The sequence below is a fragment of the Rutilus rutilus genome, assembly GCF_951802725.1.
Source record: "Rutilus rutilus genome assembly, chromosome: 18".
In the NCBI taxonomy this organism is placed as follows: Eukaryota; Metazoa; Chordata; class Actinopteri; order Cypriniformes; family Leuciscidae; genus Rutilus; species Rutilus rutilus.
In genome coordinates, this window is record NC_140231.1 from 14,653,331 (window position 1) to 14,675,180 (window position 21,850).

Genomic DNA, 21,850 nt, shown 5'->3' on the forward strand with positions numbered 1-21,850 from the left:
TGGAGATTGTAAACTGGGCTTACATTTTTGTAAAATAAAAAAAGAGAAAAGTTGGCATTCGTTATATCTTTCACTACAAAACATGCAGTAAAGCAATTTGGTTTAAAATATTATTAATATTTGAAGAAGAAAGTCCACCAAATCAAAATCATTGTGACTAACAAGCAGAAAGCCATTTTGTTTTCATGTGACAAGCCATTAAACCATATTACTGTGTGTGTGTTTAAAAAATAAAAAAATGCTTGTTATTAAAGGGCATGTTTTGTTCAGCCAAAGAAAACTTCTTGATATTCATGAATCACAATTCATGATATGATAATAACATATTGTTTGAAAACTGGTGAAGGAAAGAATTTAAGACATTAAGGCAGATGTGTTATATTATATTATATTATATTATATTATATTATATTATATTATATTATATTATATTATATTATAACCAATTGTATTATATTTACAAAAGATTGCCCCTCTGACTCTTATTTGTCACTGACCCATATACATGTACATTTACGTGCGTGTAGAATGCTGACACATTATCTTCTTGAACGCTTTCCTAAAGTCTCTGTTGAAAATGGTATAAATAATGGGGTTCACAGAGCTGTTGCAGTAACCAATCCAGAAAAAGAGATTGAATAGAGAATCCGGTATCGTGCAACTTTCTCGACATACTGCATGAAGGCTGTACGTGAAGAAGAATGGAAACCAGCAGAGCACGAACACCCCCATGACCACAGCCAGCACGAAGGTAAAGCGCTTCTCTCTCATCTGTGCCAGTTTGGTCTTGGACAAAGACAGCTGACGCGCGGTCGGCTCCTGCTCGAGCTCCGACCCGCGGCTGCAAGCCCATGACAGACGTCCATTTTGCTTTGGGCACGATTGCGCACCCTCCACCTTCCTGCTCTTGGCGAAGCGCGAGGTCCTCTGTCTGTTGGAGACGGTGCTCTCCTCCAGATCGATGTCGTCGAGCTCGCCTTTGCGCTCTCGACTGCCTGAGCTGTGGCTACTGGGGCTCCCCGTCTCTGACTTGCCTTTACGCACGAAGCAGGTCTCGGACTGCGACGGTTGTCGCTGCATCCCGTTCTTGGCCACGAACACAGTGGACGCGCGCTGTTTGGCCACCCTGTAGATCTTGCAGTACACCAAAATCATGATGAGACAAGGGGCAAAAAACGACACCATGCAGGAGGAAAGGATGTACCAGGTCTCGTTGTTCAGCAAGCACTCCTGCTCGTCGTGTTTGGTCATGAGAAGCGGCGGGAAGGAAATCACCGCAGAAATGATCCACACCACCGTGATCATGAACTTTATTCTCCGTGGGGTTCTCTTTAGGTTGTAGCTGACCGCTTTGGTGACTGACCAGTACCGGTCCAAACTTATGGCGCAGAGGTGGACAATGGACGAAGTGCAGAATAGCACGTCCAGAGCCAGGTAGAAGGCACACCAGGTGCTTCCAAAGTACCAGTAGCCCATCACCTCATTGGCTAGGGAGAATGGAATGACCAAAGTGGCCACCAAAATATCAGCAGACGCCAAAGAGACCAGAAAGAGGTTCTGTGGCGCACGCAGCGCGCGGCTGGTGAAAACAGCCACCACGACTAATACGTTCCCCACTATGGTCACCAAGATGATCACGGTAACCACGAGAACAATGAGCACCGCCATGGACTGTGAATGCGGCGGTGGTCTCGGCACGGTTGTGCTATTAGTATCCGCGGATGAGTTCGGCGAAGTGAAGGTGATGGTGGTTAAATCCATTCTGATGACCCTTGGCGCTGATCCCCCATTTCCAGGCGTATTCTCATCCAAGATGCGCTTCGACTTCAAACTTGTAGCATCCAATCTGAAGCGCTGCGCAATCCGCCAAACACTCCACGCCAAAGGTATCATACCAAAGATGGTGTGCTAACTTTTAAAACTCCCCGATGATTTGGATATCGTTTATCTGTTTTAGCTGCCTTTTTGATGAGGCAGTAGTGAACCACACTGAGCCAAGGCATGTTTTGTTTCCTAAAGAAGCGCGCGCCGAGACACACGGATTGAGTCTTCGGTGCGCTCCAGTGTGTCGCGGCGCTGAACATTTATGCGAGTGTTTGTGCCTCTCTCTCTCGCTCTCTCTCTCTCTCTCTCTCTCTCTCTCTCTCTCTCTCCCCATGACACGGGGGTGTACTGTTTGTGCTGTCAAAGTACACAAGCTTTCGACGTGTGATTAATTAGCAATCAAGCATTTTAAAAACCATAGTCGCACGTTATAATAACTTTCGTTAATAAGGCATGAGTGTGCATTGTATATTAATCAAAGTTCGATTCCATTACCCAATAATTAATTATATAGTATTATATAATTATTAAAAAAACACATAATACTACAGTTTATGTTCAAGAACGGGCAGCTGTTATAAGATGGTTATAAGATACAATAATAAAATGCAGCATGAAACCCCCTAATATACATAACTTATCATAACAAAATGGATTTAAGTAATAAATACTATTTATTTATATACTATTTATTATTTTTAGAGATCTGGGACCGTATTCACGAAACATTTAGTCTTACCGCTATGAGTTCTCCTAAACAGCAGTAAAAGTTTTTAGGTAAGAGTTTCCTCTTAAAACCTATTCACAAAGCTGCTGCTGAGACCAACTTTTCCTAAGGAATAGAGTGCAGTCTTAAGCTAAGAGTAAGGGTGAGGTTGACCTCCTTGCTATGGATGATGTCATCACACATTTTTACACTGTAAAAAAAATCTGTTAAATTTACGGTAAAATACCGGCAGCTGTGGTTGCCAGAAGTTTACAGTAAAAAATACGGTAACAACATTTTAGATTTTACAGACTTTACTTAAACTTATAGTAATAAACCGTATTTAATTATCTGATTTAATGTTAATTTACTGACCTACTTAAGTATTTATATCTGTTTTGTACCATAGCAATACACTAACAATCACCAATTACAGTGGAGATGAAAATCACATAAAGATTTAAAAATCATCACAAACAGCTCTTTCACAAGAAAGTTATGCTAATATATAGAAGCTACACAGTGTCATTCACACAAACACTACACACCATCATGGTAACACACGTGAAATTAAAAAAATGCAATAAACATTAATTTAACAACATTAAATGTAACATAAAACCCTAATGTCATAACTGATTAGAAAAAACTAAGAAAACTATGAAGAAACATAGTTATTTCCACAAAAATACATCAAATGTGAAGTGTCACGCAGGGAATTGTGGGAATGTCAATTTACGTTTTTTCACTGTAAATTATGCAATGACTTGTTCTTTTTCACTTCCAAAAACTGTAAATTTAACGGTATTTTACAGTAAAATTACAAAATGACATCTATCACAGTTGTTTACCATATATAGTAAAGAAACTTTCTCTTAACCAATTAACAGTTTTTCACAGTAGCATTTTTATAGTCTTTGACTGTTAAAATCACGATAATTTTTTACAGTGTATGACCACAGTGATTGGCTGATAAATATAATAGAATATTGTGATCAATATTGTAGAATGATGTATCATGTTGGCTAAGTGTGACTAATTAAACAAGTATATGTTCAGATAATTGTCAGCCTCTTACATGTCTGCATCTCAAGAGATTGCAGAATTCAAGCGACAAATTATGTTTAATAAACAAAGTTCGGGAGGAGCACGTTCAAATTATCTATCAAATCAGCTTGAGAGGAGGCCTCACTCCTCACTCTCGGCTGATTACTATTCCCAGCCGGGGATACGGTTTGGGCTAAATTCAGAGCTAGGAGCCCTCAATCCCCTCGGACAGCACAGCAAATAGGCTTATTTTACTCTTTTACTAAATCCGATCATTTGTAAGTGTGAACTCGTGAAACAACCGCCACAGGTAATCAGACATTATTTACTTTTTTATTTATTTATTATTTATTAAAGATTTATTGTTTGTGTTTTGCCTTTTTATTATGATAGGACAGTGAGTAGACAGGAAGCGAAGTGGAAGAGAGAAAAGGATTGGGAAACGTCCATGATCCGGAACTCGAACTCTGGTCACCCGAGCTGCCGGGTCGAGGGCCGAGATCGCGACGATATTTTCAGCTTGACTGCAATGTTTTATTCTCCATCATTCAATATTGCATTGCATTAAATCTATAAATCCAAATTTTTAAGTGCATATATGAAGAAAAGGCTCTATCACCTATTGCCTCAGTGGTGTGCAGTGTCTTTGGGTGGATTACTGAGGCGGATTGCCTGCAACAGCCATTAGGATTGTCTGTGATTTTGTCTTAGTGACTTAGAAATCCTCTTGACTACTCCTATAACTTCACAAATTTAGGAGCTGATTTTAGTGCTAAAATTCTTTGATAATATACTCTTAGAGCAACAATTTAGGAGTCCTAAAATTAGGACTGACATGCCCATTATTTTTAAGAGTTTCTCCTAAATCGGCAAGTTAATAAGGCTACCTTAAGATGTTTTGTGAATATGGCCCCTGGTTGTTAACTTGCCATGCAATTATTAAGCCTGTAATTCTAATGAATAGTAATCGAAAGTGGTGTACAGAGATTCATTGACTGCTAGAAAATTAGCTAGCATTTAAGATGTCAGTATCCAACTAATAATACCCCTGGACTATTACCAATCAAACTAAAATTAAAATGTTTTTATATATAACACCATTTTTGTTTTTTGGGGTAAAAGCAGAATTCATGAGTAACATTGCTGAGCTATAAGTCACAGATATCAGTGAAGATGATGACCTTTAATGTTAAATACTGAGAAATCCAGTCACCACTGACGCATAGATAATTTTGGTGCAGTGTCAAAATTAGAGTGTTTGCAGAGCATGGTGCTGAATTAATAACAGTGCATAAAACTAGAAGATGAAAATAACAAGTGCTTGTTGTGTTCAACAGCAGTTTGCTTTTTCTTAAAGGAACACTCCACCGTTTTTTGAAATAGGGCTTATTCACCTTCTTTCCTACATTTAGATAGGTGGGCAAATGCATTTTTGTCTCAGTGGATGCATTGTTTTAGTTTGACAGGGTCGGCCCTAGCTTAGCTTAGCATAATGAATGGAATCCTTTGTTGCCAGCTAGCATGTCATGAGTAAAAGTAATATATAAAATAAAAAAACCCCACCTAATTATTTCTTGTGGCCTGCGTATTCACAACAAGTACAAATAGTGATGCAGATAAGGCGATTTCCTATGCAGATATTGACTTGGGACTATATTAGGGGGAAGCACAGGCGAAGCACTGCTACTTGGGTGCAGAGATATCACGCCCAAGTAGCAGTGCTTCGCCTGTGCTTCCCCCTAATATAGTCCTTAACATATAAGTCAATATCTGCATAGGAAATCGCCTAGTGTTAATCTGCATCACTATTTGTACTCGTTGTGAATACGCAGGCCACAAGAAGTAACTAGGTTTTTTTTATATATTTTTTTTTATATAACTTTTACTCAGGACATGCTAGCTGGCAACAAAGGATTCCATTCATTATGCTAAGCTAAGCTAGCGCTGACCCTGTCAAACTAAAACAATGCATGCACTGAGACAAAAATGCATTTGCCCACCTATCTAAATGTAGGAAAGAAGGTGAATAAGCCCTATTTCAAAAAACGGTGGAGTGTTCCTTTAAAGATTTCAACTTTTTTTCAACATCCCAAAAAGTTGTGTATTTCCCGATTTATAATTTCGGTTTGAAATCCAGATTTTCAATGTAGTCTCGGAGTTTTGGGCCCAACTTTATTTTCAGGTCAGATGTTTCCAGTGAGAGAGGAAAAAAACGCTTTCGAAGTATTGCATTGAGGGGCTGGCGATTGTAATATGTTTTCTTCCCTGAAAGAGGTGCTGTCAGTGTATACTGCATGAATGCAAAACGTAAATGAAAACTGAAAGTTTGACTCAACTTCCCATTTGATGAGTGAAATAAAACAGACTGGGCAGAACGGTTTTCAAATATGTGCATGTTTATTAAAAATGACACCAAATCTCTGTTTCTAAAACAGTGCACCCCACTATTCTGATATGGAAAGCTCTAGGCAACACATCACTCAACTCAAAATTGATTTCAGTAGAGTTTGACATAAACATGTTTGCAAGCTAAATGCAAAATGATAGTAAACATAAAAATATACAGCTCGTAAAATAACTTTACAATTAAATTAACATTGAGCATATTTATAGTCAATATTTCTCTCACTTTTACTGAACTCTTCATGATGCATTCTGCGATGGCCTTCTCTGTGAAGAATATATTTAATGCCACTTTTGAATTTGGGTAGAATATGTATCTTAACACTGTAACGCCTGAAATAAAAGTCAGAAACAAAACGCTTTTTTTTTTTTTTTTTTTTGAACATTGACAAAAGTTTGCATTTGTGTATTTGTTTAATACATCATATTTGATACATCAGGCTTTTATAGCTCTGATAGTATGTTATAGGAGAATATGGAGCTCATAGTCGAGGAGGAAAAAGGAAATTCTGATAGCTTGTAATGTTAAAGGGCCCCTATTATGTTTTTTTGAATATTCCCTTTCATGCATTGTGTAATATAGCTGTCTGTGAATGTAAACAGTCTGCAAAGTTGTTAAGCCGAAAGAGCACCATAAATAAAGTTATTGTCTCTCAAAAGAAAGAATTGACACTGAACCGCCCAAACAAGTCGTCAGGAATTCGAATCCCAATCAGTTACAGCTACATGTCACTAACACATTTGCATAATGTCCGCCTATGTTCTACGTTGTACACTATAGTGTCTCGAACAACTTGACCTGCCCTTCAACGTGGGATTCACAAAGCGCTTCCTCTTGAAGGATGGGGTCAATACCCAGTTTATTTGGACCAGCTTGCTCCTCAGAATCACAACCTGTAAGTATGATTAATTATTGATGTATATATTTTCTACCGGGTGTTCAAAAACATAGTTTAAATAGTTAATGCTAATCAGCTGTGTACCCACTATTACCCAAAATTTTGTCTATTAATGCAATGTCTGTTATTCTTATTACTTTGATTAATAATGAAGGATTGAGCAAGATTTGTTTTACAAACTTTAATGTTTCAGTTATTCATGTTAGTGCTCGGCTAACGTATGCGCTGTTATTGATACAGTTCCGCATGTGCACCGCAATAAATTTGAAATATACACATCAGTTTGTTGATGGACATACACTTGTAATGCTGATGGTGAGGAATTACAGCTGTAACATCTCATAATGTACCTCAAAATGAGTAGCGTATCAATGAGAAACGTCCTGCTCAAGTCGTCCTTGCGATGGAGGTTTGGGTTGAATTACTAGTTCTTCCAATGTTTCATCATCGGACGAGAGCTCAGATTGATATAGTAAATTCAACGCCAATGTTACTGTCTTACAGTGTGTATAATCATTGAGTTCAGTTGTGGTAATGGGCATTTATCTTCGGACAAGCGCTGTAAGCAGTAGACCAATAACAACAGACTGGGCCATCTGGCCAATCAGAGCAGAGCAGGCTCGTGGAAAGGAGGGATTTAGAGAGACTGAATCATTGGATGAGTCATTTGAGAATAATTGAAAAAATGTGGTGATGTGCAATAGGCTAGTTGCACGTGGCCGCCATTTTGGATTTCAGATCAGCGAGGGTGTGCTTACCCAGATAGCAAAAATCATCTGGCCCAGATCTGGCCCAGACACTTCGTAAGTTCTGGGCCAGGGCCCGGTTTCCCGATAACGCTCACTCTTAGCCTGCTAAGAAGACTCGAAAGATATATCTTACCAAATTTGTTTATTTTCCTAAGTGTGTTCCCCGATTGACCCGAACTATACCTTAGGAAGCCGCTTAAGATATACCTTCTTACGTGGGACGTGACCAGGCGCTGTCCGTGCCAATGGTGCTGAATTGTTTGAAATCGATTGCTCGAGAATCAATTATTCTCTCGTGCAGGGGCTGTTTATGTGAAAAAGCGGTCATCTTTATAAAAGAAGCACTTCAGAAATAGTTGAAATTTCAATTTATTATGATTATTGGATATTATAAAAAATAATTCAAACTAATAGCCTATAAAAGCGTAGCCTACATATTTTAAAATTGTAACATATAGCCTATTGCTGCCACAATAACCTTTTCAAAAATTTACATGCCGCCTTTTCTTTCCCATTTTTGTTCGCTGAGGTGGAGCTGCGATGAAATATTGTTCTTGTGTAAATACTTTCCAGCATTTCAGTAATAAAAGTTTACATCTTGCGTACGGTGCTCGGCAGTGATCAAAAAGGATTTAAACCGTGAATTTTGAATCTCTTGTAACTCAGAGATGTGGATTCAGACGGCAATTAAATTACCACACGACCTGTTTGTCAAAAAACAGAAGGTAATTTGGCCAGGGATTTTTACGCGGATTGGGTGAGAAAAACACTGATATTATGGATTCGGGCGGCACTAAAATCACAGACTTACCTCTGTAAATGTTTAAAATACCGGACGAGCCCATGATAAACAATATTAGCGTCCGAATAGGACTTAACTGACAGTAGCCTATGCTTTCACTGGCCTTTAAAAGAGCGTTTTAATTCAATTAATAATATTGTATAATAATATAATTAAAAATCTAACAACAATCAGTGTAATGACAATTTTATTCTTTGCATGAAAACACTTGAATTAGCCTAATGTAATACTGTCTGGGTGTATTAAAACTTCAGAATTATATTCATTTAGACCTGCAACAACGCTAAGAGAGAGCTACGAATGGTCCAGACCAACCTTACGAAAGTGTGACTTACAAAAGATATACTTAGCGTACGAACGTTTCGGGAACCGTCCCATAAGGTTAAGAGAGAGGTTAAGGAATAGGTTAAGAACTACTTAGAGATAAGAACGCTTTGGGAAACCGGGCCCAGATCCGCGCAACGGACCCGGGCCGGTGTCTTTTGGCACAACGGGCCAATACTGGCACGGATCCGTTTTTTCCTCATCTGGACCAGAACTGGGCCAGCTCCGGATTCCTTTATGGCGATTTGGCCCAAGTGTGGGCCAGATCTGGTCCAGCTCTGTTTTGGATCTGGTCCGGAACCATGCCAGATCAGGGCCAGCTCATTTTGTAGACCGTACACACACACGCTAGTAATATACATATGTAGAATTTCAAGAAACTTCTCATATACATGATATATCTTATGGTCTTATGCCACTGATATTTTTTCTGTTAGGTTTTAACATGAAATGCTTGAAAGTTGAAAGTACTGATTAAGATGTAAAGACAATTAATGTATTGAACTCTTTTACACTAAAATACCACTTGATGAACTAGTTTAGCACTAACTCATAGCCACGACTTTACACACATTTGGACAGAGTAAATTTGAATATTCAAGGGCCAGCTCATTTTGTAGACCGTACACACACACACACACACACACACACACACACACACACACACACACACACACACACACACTCGCTCTCTCTAAGAAGTATAAGAGGTATACATATGTAGAATTTCAAAGAATCTTCTCACATGATCTAATATCTTATAGTCTTATACCACTGATATTTTTTTTCTGTTAGGTTTTAACATGAAATGCTTAGGCAACAAAAAGTTGAAAGTAGGCTTTAGAAGTTTACACGAAAATGTACACTTTACACTAAAATACCACCTGTGTTAGCACTAATTCACAGCTGCCCACTACTTCACAATAATCATGCATTCGAAAAAAATAATAAAAAATTGACATTCAAGGGCTTTTATTTTGATCCATCTTCCATTTATTTTAATAAACAAAATGCAAAAACAGTGCCACTGTGCATCTTTTCTTTTGATAATTTTTTCACAAGAGCTAAAATCAAAGTTCATACTCAGGAAGACAGGTGGTTTATTAGTGGCTTGTTGGTTTATGAAAGCAAGACATTCCTTGCAATTAGTGTAGTAGAAGTAGTTTCACATGAAAAATATAATAATTTACATTTGATGCAGTAAGTTTTCTAATTTAACAAGACAAAACAGACTGTAACTATGATTGTCTGATTCTTCAGATAAGTTACAAAAACAAGCTTTAGATGTTAGTTCATAAACATAAACCACTTAAGTACTTGCTGGGGTTACAAAGTTTCAAACAGTGGTACACAAATAGTAAATCCCAAAAACACAAGGTGGTCTTGAGTAGCAAAGAGGCCGCAAAAAGCTGAATACCAAAAATGTTCATCATACAACAAGAACCAAACAGAACGTCATGGAACTACAAACCCCTTCACAACTGCCGTTTAATTCCCATGAGGCATCTGCAAACAAAAGACAAAGAAAAAAGCCGTTAGTTTTGTTGAGATCTACTGAAGCAGAGTTCAGAGACAGACTATTGATTGACTATAAATGGACCTATTTTAAGTTGAGTTGTATTGTCTGTATTTGGGCTAATAATATAATATTATGACACTGCTGTTTTTTTTAATTTGTAAACAGTAGATGTAATTACCATTAAATGAGAAATCTGACTGCTGAGGGGCTCAACATGTCTCTGATTGGCCATTGTGTCCATGTGCTCAACATATATAATGTCTGTGATTGGCTACAATGATCAACGTTTCAAAAACATGTTGTCTTCACCGACCGCTTACCACCGATAGATGGATCCGCTGATAGACGCCTGCTTTCAAACGCTGTGTAAGCGCTCGATGAAGACGACATGTTTTTGAAACGTTGATCATTGTAGCCAATCACAGACATTATATATGTTGAGCACATGGACACAATGGTCAATCAGAGACATGTCGAGCCCCTCAGCAGTCAGATTTCTCATGCGAATGCAACCAGGAAAACGTTCCTAAGGGATTATAGATTAACGTTCCGCACGCATCTGAATTAGACTGAGAAATCTTTCCATTAGTTCTTGGGGAACCACCCTGATGGCTTGTAAAATGTGAAAATTGTGTCTATTAATGCAATGTCTGTCATTCTTATTACTTTGATTAATGATGAAGGATTGAGCAAGATTTGTTTTACAAACTTTAATGTTTCAGTTATTTATGTTAGTGCTCGGCTAACATATGCGCTGTTATTGATACAGTTCCGCATGTGCACTGCAATAAATTAGAAATATACACATCAGTTTGTTGATGGACATACACTTGTAATGCTGATGGTGAGGAATTACACCATTACACCACCGGCATTTACTAAAGAGAGCCGTAGTTCACTGACAAGCTGAGCCATATCACATTAATTATCACAGGCGATACGTCCGTGATAATTAATGGGATATGGCTCAGCTTGTCAGTTAACTACGGCTCTCTGTAGTAAATGCCGCTCTATCTGAAAGCAGGTGATGGCGATTTACTACTAATCAAGGAACCGGCTTTACTGACGAGATGCGCATAACAATGTCATGCGATATATCGCCCAGCCCTACCTTAGCATAATAGGGGCACTTTAATCAATACGATTTTTTATAGCAGTATAGCAGTTACTTACATGCAAAATGCATGCAAATATAAGTTCTCCCAGCAGATCTAAACAGGTGGAGCTGGGGAAGGAGGAGGGTTTCTGAAAGCGCGCTGCAGACTGCTAACAGCAACACTACCAGTATTTGTATGTTGAGGCACAGCTCATTGGCCGCTGATGCAACAGCAACCAATCAGCTGTGCTATGTAGATGACGATGCGATTGCTACCAAATAAGTTAAGAACCTATCAGTCCGCGCCATCTAGAGTTTCATGCCAGAACTTTGTATTTGTCTCTATATATCTGTAAGGTAGTTCCAGACTCAGAGACAGTAATACGGTGAGATAACACAGGTTTATAAGGCAGTTTTGCAGGTAATGGCATTTCAGGTGAGTAAATGTTCATTTCAAGTTACAGATAAGAGACTGCATACTGCAATAATCAGTGTTTTACGGTGTTTCAGGTGATTGTAGAGATCATGGAGAGCACACACTTCCCAGGATGGACGGTACAGGTGAGTATACAGGTAATGGTTGAGGCTTACAGGTGAAGGAGAGGATCACTGGAGAATCACTTTGGTAATATTGCAGGAGATAAGTAGTTCATAGTGTAGGTGCAGGTGATCAATACTCTGGTGACTGTGAACATGTGAGGGAGTGATGGTGGAGCCTGGTGACTTCACGACAATAGGCTTGTTCGACTTCATGCAGTGCTGCGCAGACCGATTGGCAGCTGACTTGAAGCAGTGCATGCCGGTTAGAAATTTTGTCTGACTTGAAAAAGCGGCGACACCATGTCACTGTGACGTATGGCATCAAAGTACCGCAAGGGCGAGTCATTCGAGAGCAGACGACTGACTGGCATGAACTGCTTCAAGTCAGCCACCAATCGGTCTGCGCACTGCTGCATGAAGTCGAACAAGCCTATTGTTGAGCATCCGAGTGCGCAATTCACCCTCACTCGCATGCAGGAAAAACAAACGAAAACTGTTCAGTGCTGTTTATCCTCTTGGCAGGATTTTTATTTAGCAAGCTTCACTTGAACATAACATCAGTTCAGTTTTCTCAACTTAGAAGCATGTGACGTAAAACGTAACGTCATCACGTACATAACCGTATACCTCCAAATAAAACAATACAGGTAGTCAATACCGTAATACAATGTATAAGGGTGCAATACGTTTAACACCCCCACTCACTCTTAGCCCATTGTATTTTTAGAACAACAAATTAGACATCAAATAAAATTTTCTCCTTTACACAAATTTTAGTGTATATAAACATTTTTACACTTTTATGCTCCAAAAATGTCCCGACTAAACCGCTTTAACTTCTGCTTGGTGGCTGGCTTTGTCATTATGTCAGCAACCATTGTCTCTGTAGGACAATATTCCAAGATAACCTTGCCATCATTTACAATTTCTCTTATGAAATGGTATTTGATATCAATGTGCTTGCACCTTTGCCTACAAATTGGGTTTCTGGCTAGTGCAATGGTACCTTGGTTGTCTTCGTACACCTTTGTTTGTGCATATTTGTATGTGTCCATACCCTTAAGCAACTGCTCTAGGTAGATACATTCCTGCATGGCTGATGCTAAAGACATGTATTCCGCTTCACAAGTAGATAATGCTACTGTCGGTTGTTTTCTGGTTTTCCATGAGATCAAAGAACTTTCTTCACTCAAATTAACACAGTACCCTGAAGTACTACGTCTGTCTTTCGTATCAGATGCCCAGTCAGCGTCACTATACACTCTCAGACCTAGCCTCCCTGTCTCATTTCTCCTGAAGCATAATTGCTGTTCTGCTGTACCTTTAAGGTACCTGAACACATGTTTTACTGTGTTCCAGTGCTGTTCTGTTGGTTCAGCAAAATGCTGAGATAGTTTACTGACAACAAAACTCAAATCTGGTCTTGTGCAAGTGGACAAGTATATTAAACTTCCTACTGCCTCCCTGAACTTCTTTGGCTCTTTCATTTTTTCTGCATTTTCTGTAAAATCAAGCTTTGGTTCACATGGAGTTTCCCTAGATTTACAGTTCTGCATGTCGAAACGATCTAGTATTCTTCTCACATATCTTTCCTGTGACATTTTGACTAGACCCTCTGCTTGTTCAAAATCTATGCCCAGGAAATGTTTCAACCTTCCCATGTCTTTCATTTTGAACCTTTGTGTAAGCATTTCTTTTACACTTTCCAGAACACTTTCACTGTTAGCAGCTAGGATTAAATCATCAACCCATACTATCAGGATTACTTTCTCATCTGGCTTCTCTTTAGTGTACACGCAATTGTCAGCTGGGTTCTGTGTAAAACCGTTCTCTGTCAAACATACATGTAACACAGCATTCCAGTTTCTGCCAGATTGCTTAAGGCCATAGAGAGATTTCTTTAGCATGCATACTAATTTTCCATCTTTTTCAGATTTTTGCTCATAACCCTCCGGTTGTTCCATATAGATTTCATGATCTATAGGTGCATGCAAGTAAGCGGTCTCAACGTCCATTTGGTGCAAGATCAGGTTCTCTTGTGCTGCTTTCTGCAAAACTACTCTCACACTTGTCATGTCAGCTGTGGGTGAGAATGTCTCATCATAGTCAGTCCCTTGTTTCTGACTGTATCCTTTTGCCACGAATCTTGCCTTGTATTTTTCAGATCCGTCAACGTCTCTTTTAAGTGCGTAAACCCATCTTCCTCCGACTGGTTGTTTTCCTGGTGGTAATTTAGTGAGTGTGAAGGTCTTGTTCTCCTCCAATGATCGCATTTCTTTGTCCATAGCATCCTTCCATTGCTTGGATTTTGTTGATGTTATGGCATCCTGGTAGGTTTGAGGTATATCACATACTGCTCTGTAGCAAAAATCTATGCATGTTTGCAGTTTGTCTTCAGCATCCTCAGTTTCAAAATCCTGTAGGTAAGCTGGCTTCTTCCTGGTTCTTGGGGGGTTCTTTCTGGTCTCGGATTCTGTAGCTCTACCAGACTGATTGGGAGCAGCCTGTTCAGGCAAAGTCTCTGGAACATCATTTTGAACACCATTATCTGGTTCATCCTCCACATTATCGGCAGCACTGCTTTCACTGCTGAAGATATTTGGATCCATGTTTTCATATCTTGTGTGTGTCTCAGATGTTTGTTTTTCTCTTTCACTGGTTGTCTGTGTTGTGAACTTCACCAATCTGTGTTTTTGGACTTTTCCGGTGTTAGGATAGTACACTAGATAGGCTGGGCTGTTCTTGTCGTAGCCTATAAAAACACCTTGTTCGCATCTTGAGTCCAGTTTGCTTTTCTCTTGTTTGTACGCAAAACAGATTGATCCGAATTTCTGCATTTTTGAAACATCTGGCTTCTTGCCTGTGAATAACTCGTATGGTGTTTTCTTTGTACGTCTACTGTAACACCTATTTCTCACGTAGGCTGATGTTTGCATTGCGTAGTTCCACAACTCGTCTGGTAGCTCACTCTCAATCAGCAAGCATCTGCTCATATCAAAAAGTGTTCTCCATCCTCTCTCCGCTGTGCCATTCTGATGTGGCGAATAAGGTGCAGATGTTTCATGTCTAATCTTATTCCTTGTCAACAGCGTTTGGAAATCTCGACTCATGAATTCAGTGCCGTTATCTGAACGAATGCACTTGATTTCTCCAAAAGGTGCAATGTCAGCTAAAAACTTTTCAGTAGCTTGTATTGTGTCACCTTTAGTTTTCAAGAAGTACACAAACATAGTACCTGAATAGTCATCGGTGAACGACTGTGCATATTTGTGTCCTTCTTTGCTCTGTGTTGGCATGGGACCGGCCAGATCCGTGTGAATCAGTTCAAGAGGTTTCTTTGCCTTTCTGTCTGGCTCCCTGTTTCTTGTCTGCGTGAATTTTCCTTTTGTACACACTTCACATAACTGTTCCTGTCTCATTTTGTATCCTTTTATCTCCATGCCTCTTACTACACCTTGTAGCTTCTGTACATCTTCATGGTTACAATGTCCCAAAATTTCATGCCAGGTTTGTAAATCATGACACACTTTGCACTGGTCAACGCCCTCTTCTAGTGTTGGCAAATAGTACAAGTTTCCACTTTCATGGATATCAAACCTGCTTCCGTTTTTGGTAATCAAGTGGCTGTCTCCTCTTTTGAAAATGACTGTTGCTCTTCCATTTGTTGCTCTAGCTACCGAGAAAATGTCATGTGGGTATGAAGGCATGTATAGTGCGTCCCGAAGCTGTGCAGTGTGCTGTTTTCCAGCGTCATCTATTAGATAAATCACTGCCGTCCCTCTTTGTTGCGCCATTCCACTGCACTTCGTTCCGTCGGCTAATTCCACTGAATGGTTCTCTGGTTGAAATGAGCTATCAAAACTTCTGAATTTTGTGATGTCACTCACAATATGAGATGTCGCTCCAGCGTCTACCATGATGCCTTTCATCTTCACTTTGTTCTGTGGTATTTCTGAGTGTTCAGCTTTGAAGAGATGATCTTGGTCATTATCGTATTCGTCTGTAACCTTTCTGACGCCATCTTGGTCGCCCTTTTTCTTGCACAGGAACTCTGCGTGTGTACTATTTTTACAATGATTGCACCACACTCTCTTGTAACATTTTCTCGCTTTGTGTCCCTTTATTCCACATTTGTAACATGTCACATTTGTGTCTTCCTCTTTTCTTTCTTTAGTGTGGTACCTGACAGGACCTTTTCCTTGTCTGGTCTGTGTCTTCATCACATTATCTGTGGATTCAGTTCCTTTCATTTTTTCCGCCTCTTCATAAATCCGCAGTCTTCTCTTAAAATCTGTGAACGTAACGTCGTCCTCATTCTGTGTTATGTGGATGGCTAGCGGCTTGAAAAAATCTGGTAATCCACGGAGAATCATTGCTATGGTTAATCCATCACTCATGGCTTCACCTGCATCTCTCAGTGCTGTGATGATGTTTTCTGCTCTTATCAAGTAGTCAGTAACACTCTCGTTGTCTGCCATGCGTAGCTGAGTTAAGGATGTGTACATATTTATTATCCGTGGCTTGCTTTTCCCTGAATAATGCTCTTTCAGTATTTTAAGGGCTTTCCTGCCATCGTCAGCAGCTTCATGTCTTATCAGTGATAGGCTTTTATCATCTATCAGTCTTACAAGTTCAGCATAACAATCAGCATTCTTCCGTCTGTCTTCGGCTAGCTGTTCTGCGTTAGCATCAGTGGGCTCGTGCAAAATAGTCTCTTTTAACTTTAGCGTGTGTAGACAGCTTAAGAATCTCGTTTCCCAAAGATCATATTTATCTTCGGATCCATCAAACAAAGATTGTGTTGCTAGGACTCCTACCGCTCTGTTTACCACTCTGTTTGCCATTTTCGCCGACTTTTCTTCTTATGTCACTTCAGTTTTAGCTTCATCGCTAGCTTCATAGAACGCGTAATACGTCGCGTCTGTCTTACTCACGCTCGTTTGTTTCCGTGCCTGGGCCCATAACCTGTTGAGCATCCGAGTGCGCAATTCACCCTCACTCGCGTGCAGGAAAAACAAACGAAAACTGTTCAGTGCTGTTTATCCTCTTGGCAGGATTTTTATTTAGCAAGCTTCACTTGAACATAACATCAGTTCAGTTTTCTCAACTTAGAAGCATGTGACGTAAAACGTAACGTCATCACGTACATAACCGTATACCTCCAAATAAAACAATACAGGTAGTCAATACCGTAATACAATGTATAAGGGTGCAATACGTTTAACACCTATAATCTCACAATAATGACCTGGTTTCACAGACAAAATAATGGCCAGGTTTCACAGACACCAAGACATTTCTCAAAATATCTTCTGTTATGTTCCACAGAAGGTCATACAGTTTTCAAACAACATGAGGGTGAGTAAATGATGACAGAGCTTTCATATTTTGGTGGATTCCCATAATTAAGATGCGTTTTTCTGAATGCTGCATTGCTAATGTCAGCAATGGACTCATAGGGTTTTGCTGGGTAATCAACCGTTCTCTTTTTATGGCCTGAAGGGCAAATGTTCTGGCTTAGAAGTGCTGATTGATGCAAGTACAAATTCAGTTGAGCCCTCTTAATTGTAATTAAGGTCATAATTGCACAATGATTTCATAGCCAGATGCTGATATACTTTGTGCTTGAATAGTGAGTTCTGAGTAATGAATACTGAAGGTTCACAGTTTAATGAGTGGAGTGCACTGCGATGTTTCGCTCACATTTGGTTGCTTCGTACAGGAGTTAGTGCCAGAACATATATATCTCAGTCTAAAGATGTGTTATTGCTGCTGCTTCCTGTGATGAGCACAGATCTGTGCATATTTCTAACCCTCTGTCTGCATATTGGCTCACATATCATGAATGCAATCACACAGGCTAACACTTTTCTGTGGAATATCCCCACGGTCAGTGGGTTCTGGGGGTTAATGGACTCAGAGATGCTGAACTCCCTCAGGGTGTGTAATGACTTGGTGGGTTTACCAGCATCACAGCTGTAGCCTTCTATGACGCCATTGCCACACAGATACAACACAAGATGTTTTACAAAACACAGCCCTGAACTGTTTTCTGCTCCAGCCTATTTTGGTTTGTTTTCCTGTTTCCCTTCAGCTAATGAAGCTCCTTATTTAAAGCTTCAAATGGGGAGAAAAAAGTCAAATATATATAGCAGTCTCATCAACCAAGATTTCGTTGTTCATTTGTGTTAATTGTCATCCTTTAAAGTGCTGTTGGGATTGATCACTGTCTTCATTCAATTCAAAGAGACAGTCTGAAAATCATCTAAAAAAAAATGAAAAAAAAGAATAGAAATTTGCTTTATTTTCCTTTTATTCTAAAAACAGAAGCTTGGTTTATATGTGTAGAATCAATGTTTTACATTGTTGGTTGCACTAATTTTAATTACAGTAAAATATTTGTTGGTGTTGCATCATTTGGGTTAATTCTGGCTGACTTGGATAAAATCAATGAATTCAGATGTTACCACATGAAGTACAATTTCAGGATTAACATTTTCTTCAGTACTGAATATACAGTATTTTGAAGATTCTTACATTTTACTTGAGAAAGACTTTGAGATATTAGTAAGATATTAAGACAATTTCAGAGGATAAGTCTTGAATTAAGCTTATTGTTCTTACAACTGTCTTACATGTATGTATGCTGAAAACAAATAGTTTGCCAATAGGCAAATAAACTGAATTCAATAAATAATATAAGTTATATAATTCTTTTTAAGCATAAACTAACATTTTACTGAAAACGTTAAATACTAAATACTAAAATACAAAAAAAGTAAATGGCGGTTTAATAAAACTTCTAATTAAGACAAATGCATTGCATAGAAATACTAAATGGATGCGGGATGGCATTCACTGGAGGTTTGTATGAACTATTTTGCTCCTGGCTGTGTTGAATTTCCACTCTAGTATCAATCAATAGATCTTGGAAAAGAAGTTTTATGCCTTTAAAATTTCAATTCATGAGGAAAGGCCAGATTCATGGCTAGTATGTGAAAATCTGAGTAAGGGCTGTAGCAGGACCTCTTCTTTCAGACTCAGTGATTTGAGGTCTTGGCCATGTTGTGGTACAAGATGATGTAAACCCATGGCATGCCCCCAGAATGCATTAAATGCTCTGTTAGCCCGTGTTTAAACAAACTATGTGGCATCTTGTCTGTGATGTTTTGGCAAGGTCCATCTGATGATTAATGGGGCATGTTTGGTTGTGATTTTTCAAGCTTTAGGGGAGCTTTAGGCGAACATCCTGTCATGGTATATGTGTCCTCTCATGATTTGGCAACTGGACACATTGGCAGAGTCAGATAGTAAATGAACTGCAACTCCACTTGACAATGTTCACGAGTTCACACTTACACACAATTAAAGGGAGTAAAGTTTAATGCGTATTGGCGTGCTGTCCGGGGGGAGGGCTCCAAGCTCGGAGTTCGGCCCGAACCCAGAGTACTCCCCCCCCCCGTATGTAAATGGTTAGGACTAGAAGTGTGGAGAAGGGGTGGTGGAGGGATGCTGCTAAACTGTCAAAGAATTGAGGTGAGACTGCTGAATATATATATACACCTCTTATCGTTGATTGCTGAGTGCTCTCCACTCGTGTTAATTATCTGAACGTGCTCCTCCCGAACTTTGTTAATAAAACATGGGAGACCATACAGTCAAGAAAAAGCTGTTAAAGGCTAAATGCAGCACTCATTATTTTTTGTGTTTTACATCTATCCGGTTTCACAGACAAGGCTTAAGGCTAGTCCCAGATTAAAATGTATGTTTGAGCTGTTTTAACTGAAAGCAACCTGCACTGACATATCTTAAAATATATCGGTGCCATTGTTTGTCTCAAGATGCACACCAGTAAGGCATATTTATAAAAGCTATACTTAAATGTCCTAATTGAACTAAGGCCTAATCCTGGCTTAATCTAAGCCTTGTCTGTGAAACCAGGCCCTAATGCAATTCATTTAATGACCCACACTGTTTCTCTCCACAATGGCACCTGCGTTCCTCAATATAGACGTATTTGGCCATTCAGGTTGTTATGCAAAGAGGAACACTGCTCTTATTTCTAGAGATGCGCTCACTGGAGGTGAGAATGTGGGGGTGTGAGTGTGAGAATTAAACAGGGAGACACAACAAAAGAAAAACAACAACCTTTTTTACCTTGAATTATTATATGAGATGCAGAAAAGAAAATCTGTTACAGCTCTGTCAAAGGTCAAAATGTGACCCCTGTGACAAATTCCCAGAGCGCTGCAGCTTGAAGGGAAGTCCCAGGACCCTCTCTGTTCATGATTCAGATCCACAGGCAGTTTCTTTGTTCACGTTGACTTGCAAACCCAGCTTCTTAGTTTTAAAAGAGAAACTGAGATGGCAAAAAAATATATATTTATCTGATCTCTAACCTCTGCTTGAGTAAAACATATTTTTTTTATTCATTAGCAGAATATATGATTCTGACTTTTCAATTGTATGGAGAATTTAAAAGGACATGGTGATGGTAAAATAAATTACATGGGAAGGAAAATTATTATTTAATTGATTTTGCTTTCACTCGCAAAACCTTTTTCTTGTTTTCTTGCTTTTAAAAAAAAACATTTTCTTGCAAAACATTTGCACTCTTTAAATCCAAAGTTTTGCAAGAAAACGCAAAAGCATTGAAATACACTATATAGACAACAGTATTGAGAAAACTGACCATTACACCAACAGGAAGTTTAATGGCATTGCATTCCAAATACATTGACAATATTATGGAGTAATAAAATTCCTCACCTTGGGTCCCACTCTAGGTGCGTGATGTCGTCGCAAAATGCTGAATGCAGAAACGACAGAAAGGCTGGGGAGCGGTCTTCAGATGGATGACCAGCCCAAGGGATCTGGAGAGGTCATCATATCGATTGGCACATCAATTGCCTCGAATAGATGGCTGTATATTCTGACTCTGAAGTACGTCCTCCAGCAGTTAAGGGGTACCATGTCCTAGTGCGGGTGGACAACATTACGTTAGTCTCCTACATAAATCGTCAGGCGGACTGCATTCTCGCTTTCTGAATGGTTGTGTCATTTTCTGATCGGTTCATTGTTTCATTAGGTTCTTGTTGCTCATTCGTCTTTGTGTATAAATAGCCCTTGTGTTTCATTGTTCCTTTGTCTAGCTTTGATCCTTGTAACTGCTGTTGGTGAGTTTTCGTTCAAGTTTAAGTTCATGTTTCAAGTCAAGTCTTCGCTTATTTTGTATTTTGTTTATTTGAAACAAACTACACTTAGGTTCTTCAACTCTACTCGCCTTTAGTGGACTTTATTACAGATACATCTATGCTGCCTTCAAAAATCTTTCAGATGGAGGAATCTCAGGAGACAGGAAGTGAAGCTAACATTGGATTCGGACATGCCATGATTCTTTCATACTTTGGAATGCATCTGCCGAAGGCAGCATTTTTCAGCTTTCGGACGCAGCCAGTGTTGGAGGTTTCACACCTATATATGCGCAGCCTGGTGACCAATCTTCACTGATTTTACATTCCATCAGTCAGAGCAGAGTGTGAAGGTTGAATTAGCAGAGCAATAGCACAGCTGTACATAAAATATTGCAATCCACACAAAATGGCATCTAGGGTAATGTCCGCATCAGTGATGGTTTGGGCAGCAATATCATGGCATTCCCTACTGTGCTTTATGTGCACGTCACTGCCGAGGACTACCGAACCATTCTGAGGGACCATGTGCATGGATTTTCCTAATGGTTCAAACATTGTACTCTGAAGGGGGTGCTGTGTATCAGCATGATAATGCATCAATGCACACAGCAAGACTTGTGACGGAATGGTTTAATGTACATGAACCTCTCCCATGGCCTACACAGTCACCACTTTGGGATATTTTGGAGGAGCAAGTCAGAAAACATTTTCCTCCACCAGCATCACATAGTGACCTGGCCACTGTTC

The 21,850-nt window shown here is 39.4% G+C and overlaps 1 protein-coding gene across 1 annotated transcript; it reads right to left on the reverse strand.

The window, feature by feature from the left end:
* Positions 1 to 479: 479 nt before the first annotated feature.
* adra2db (adrenergic, alpha-2D-, receptor b) lies at positions 480 to 2,050 on the reverse strand. The gene has a single exon (XM_084386395.1). It carries the CDS (start codon positions 1,891 to 1,893, stop codon positions 514 to 516), a length of 1,380 nt encoding a protein of 459 aa, XP_084242521.1. The 5' UTR covers positions 1,894 to 2,050; the 3' UTR covers positions 480 to 513.
* Positions 2,051 to 21,850: the final 19,800 nt, after the last annotated feature.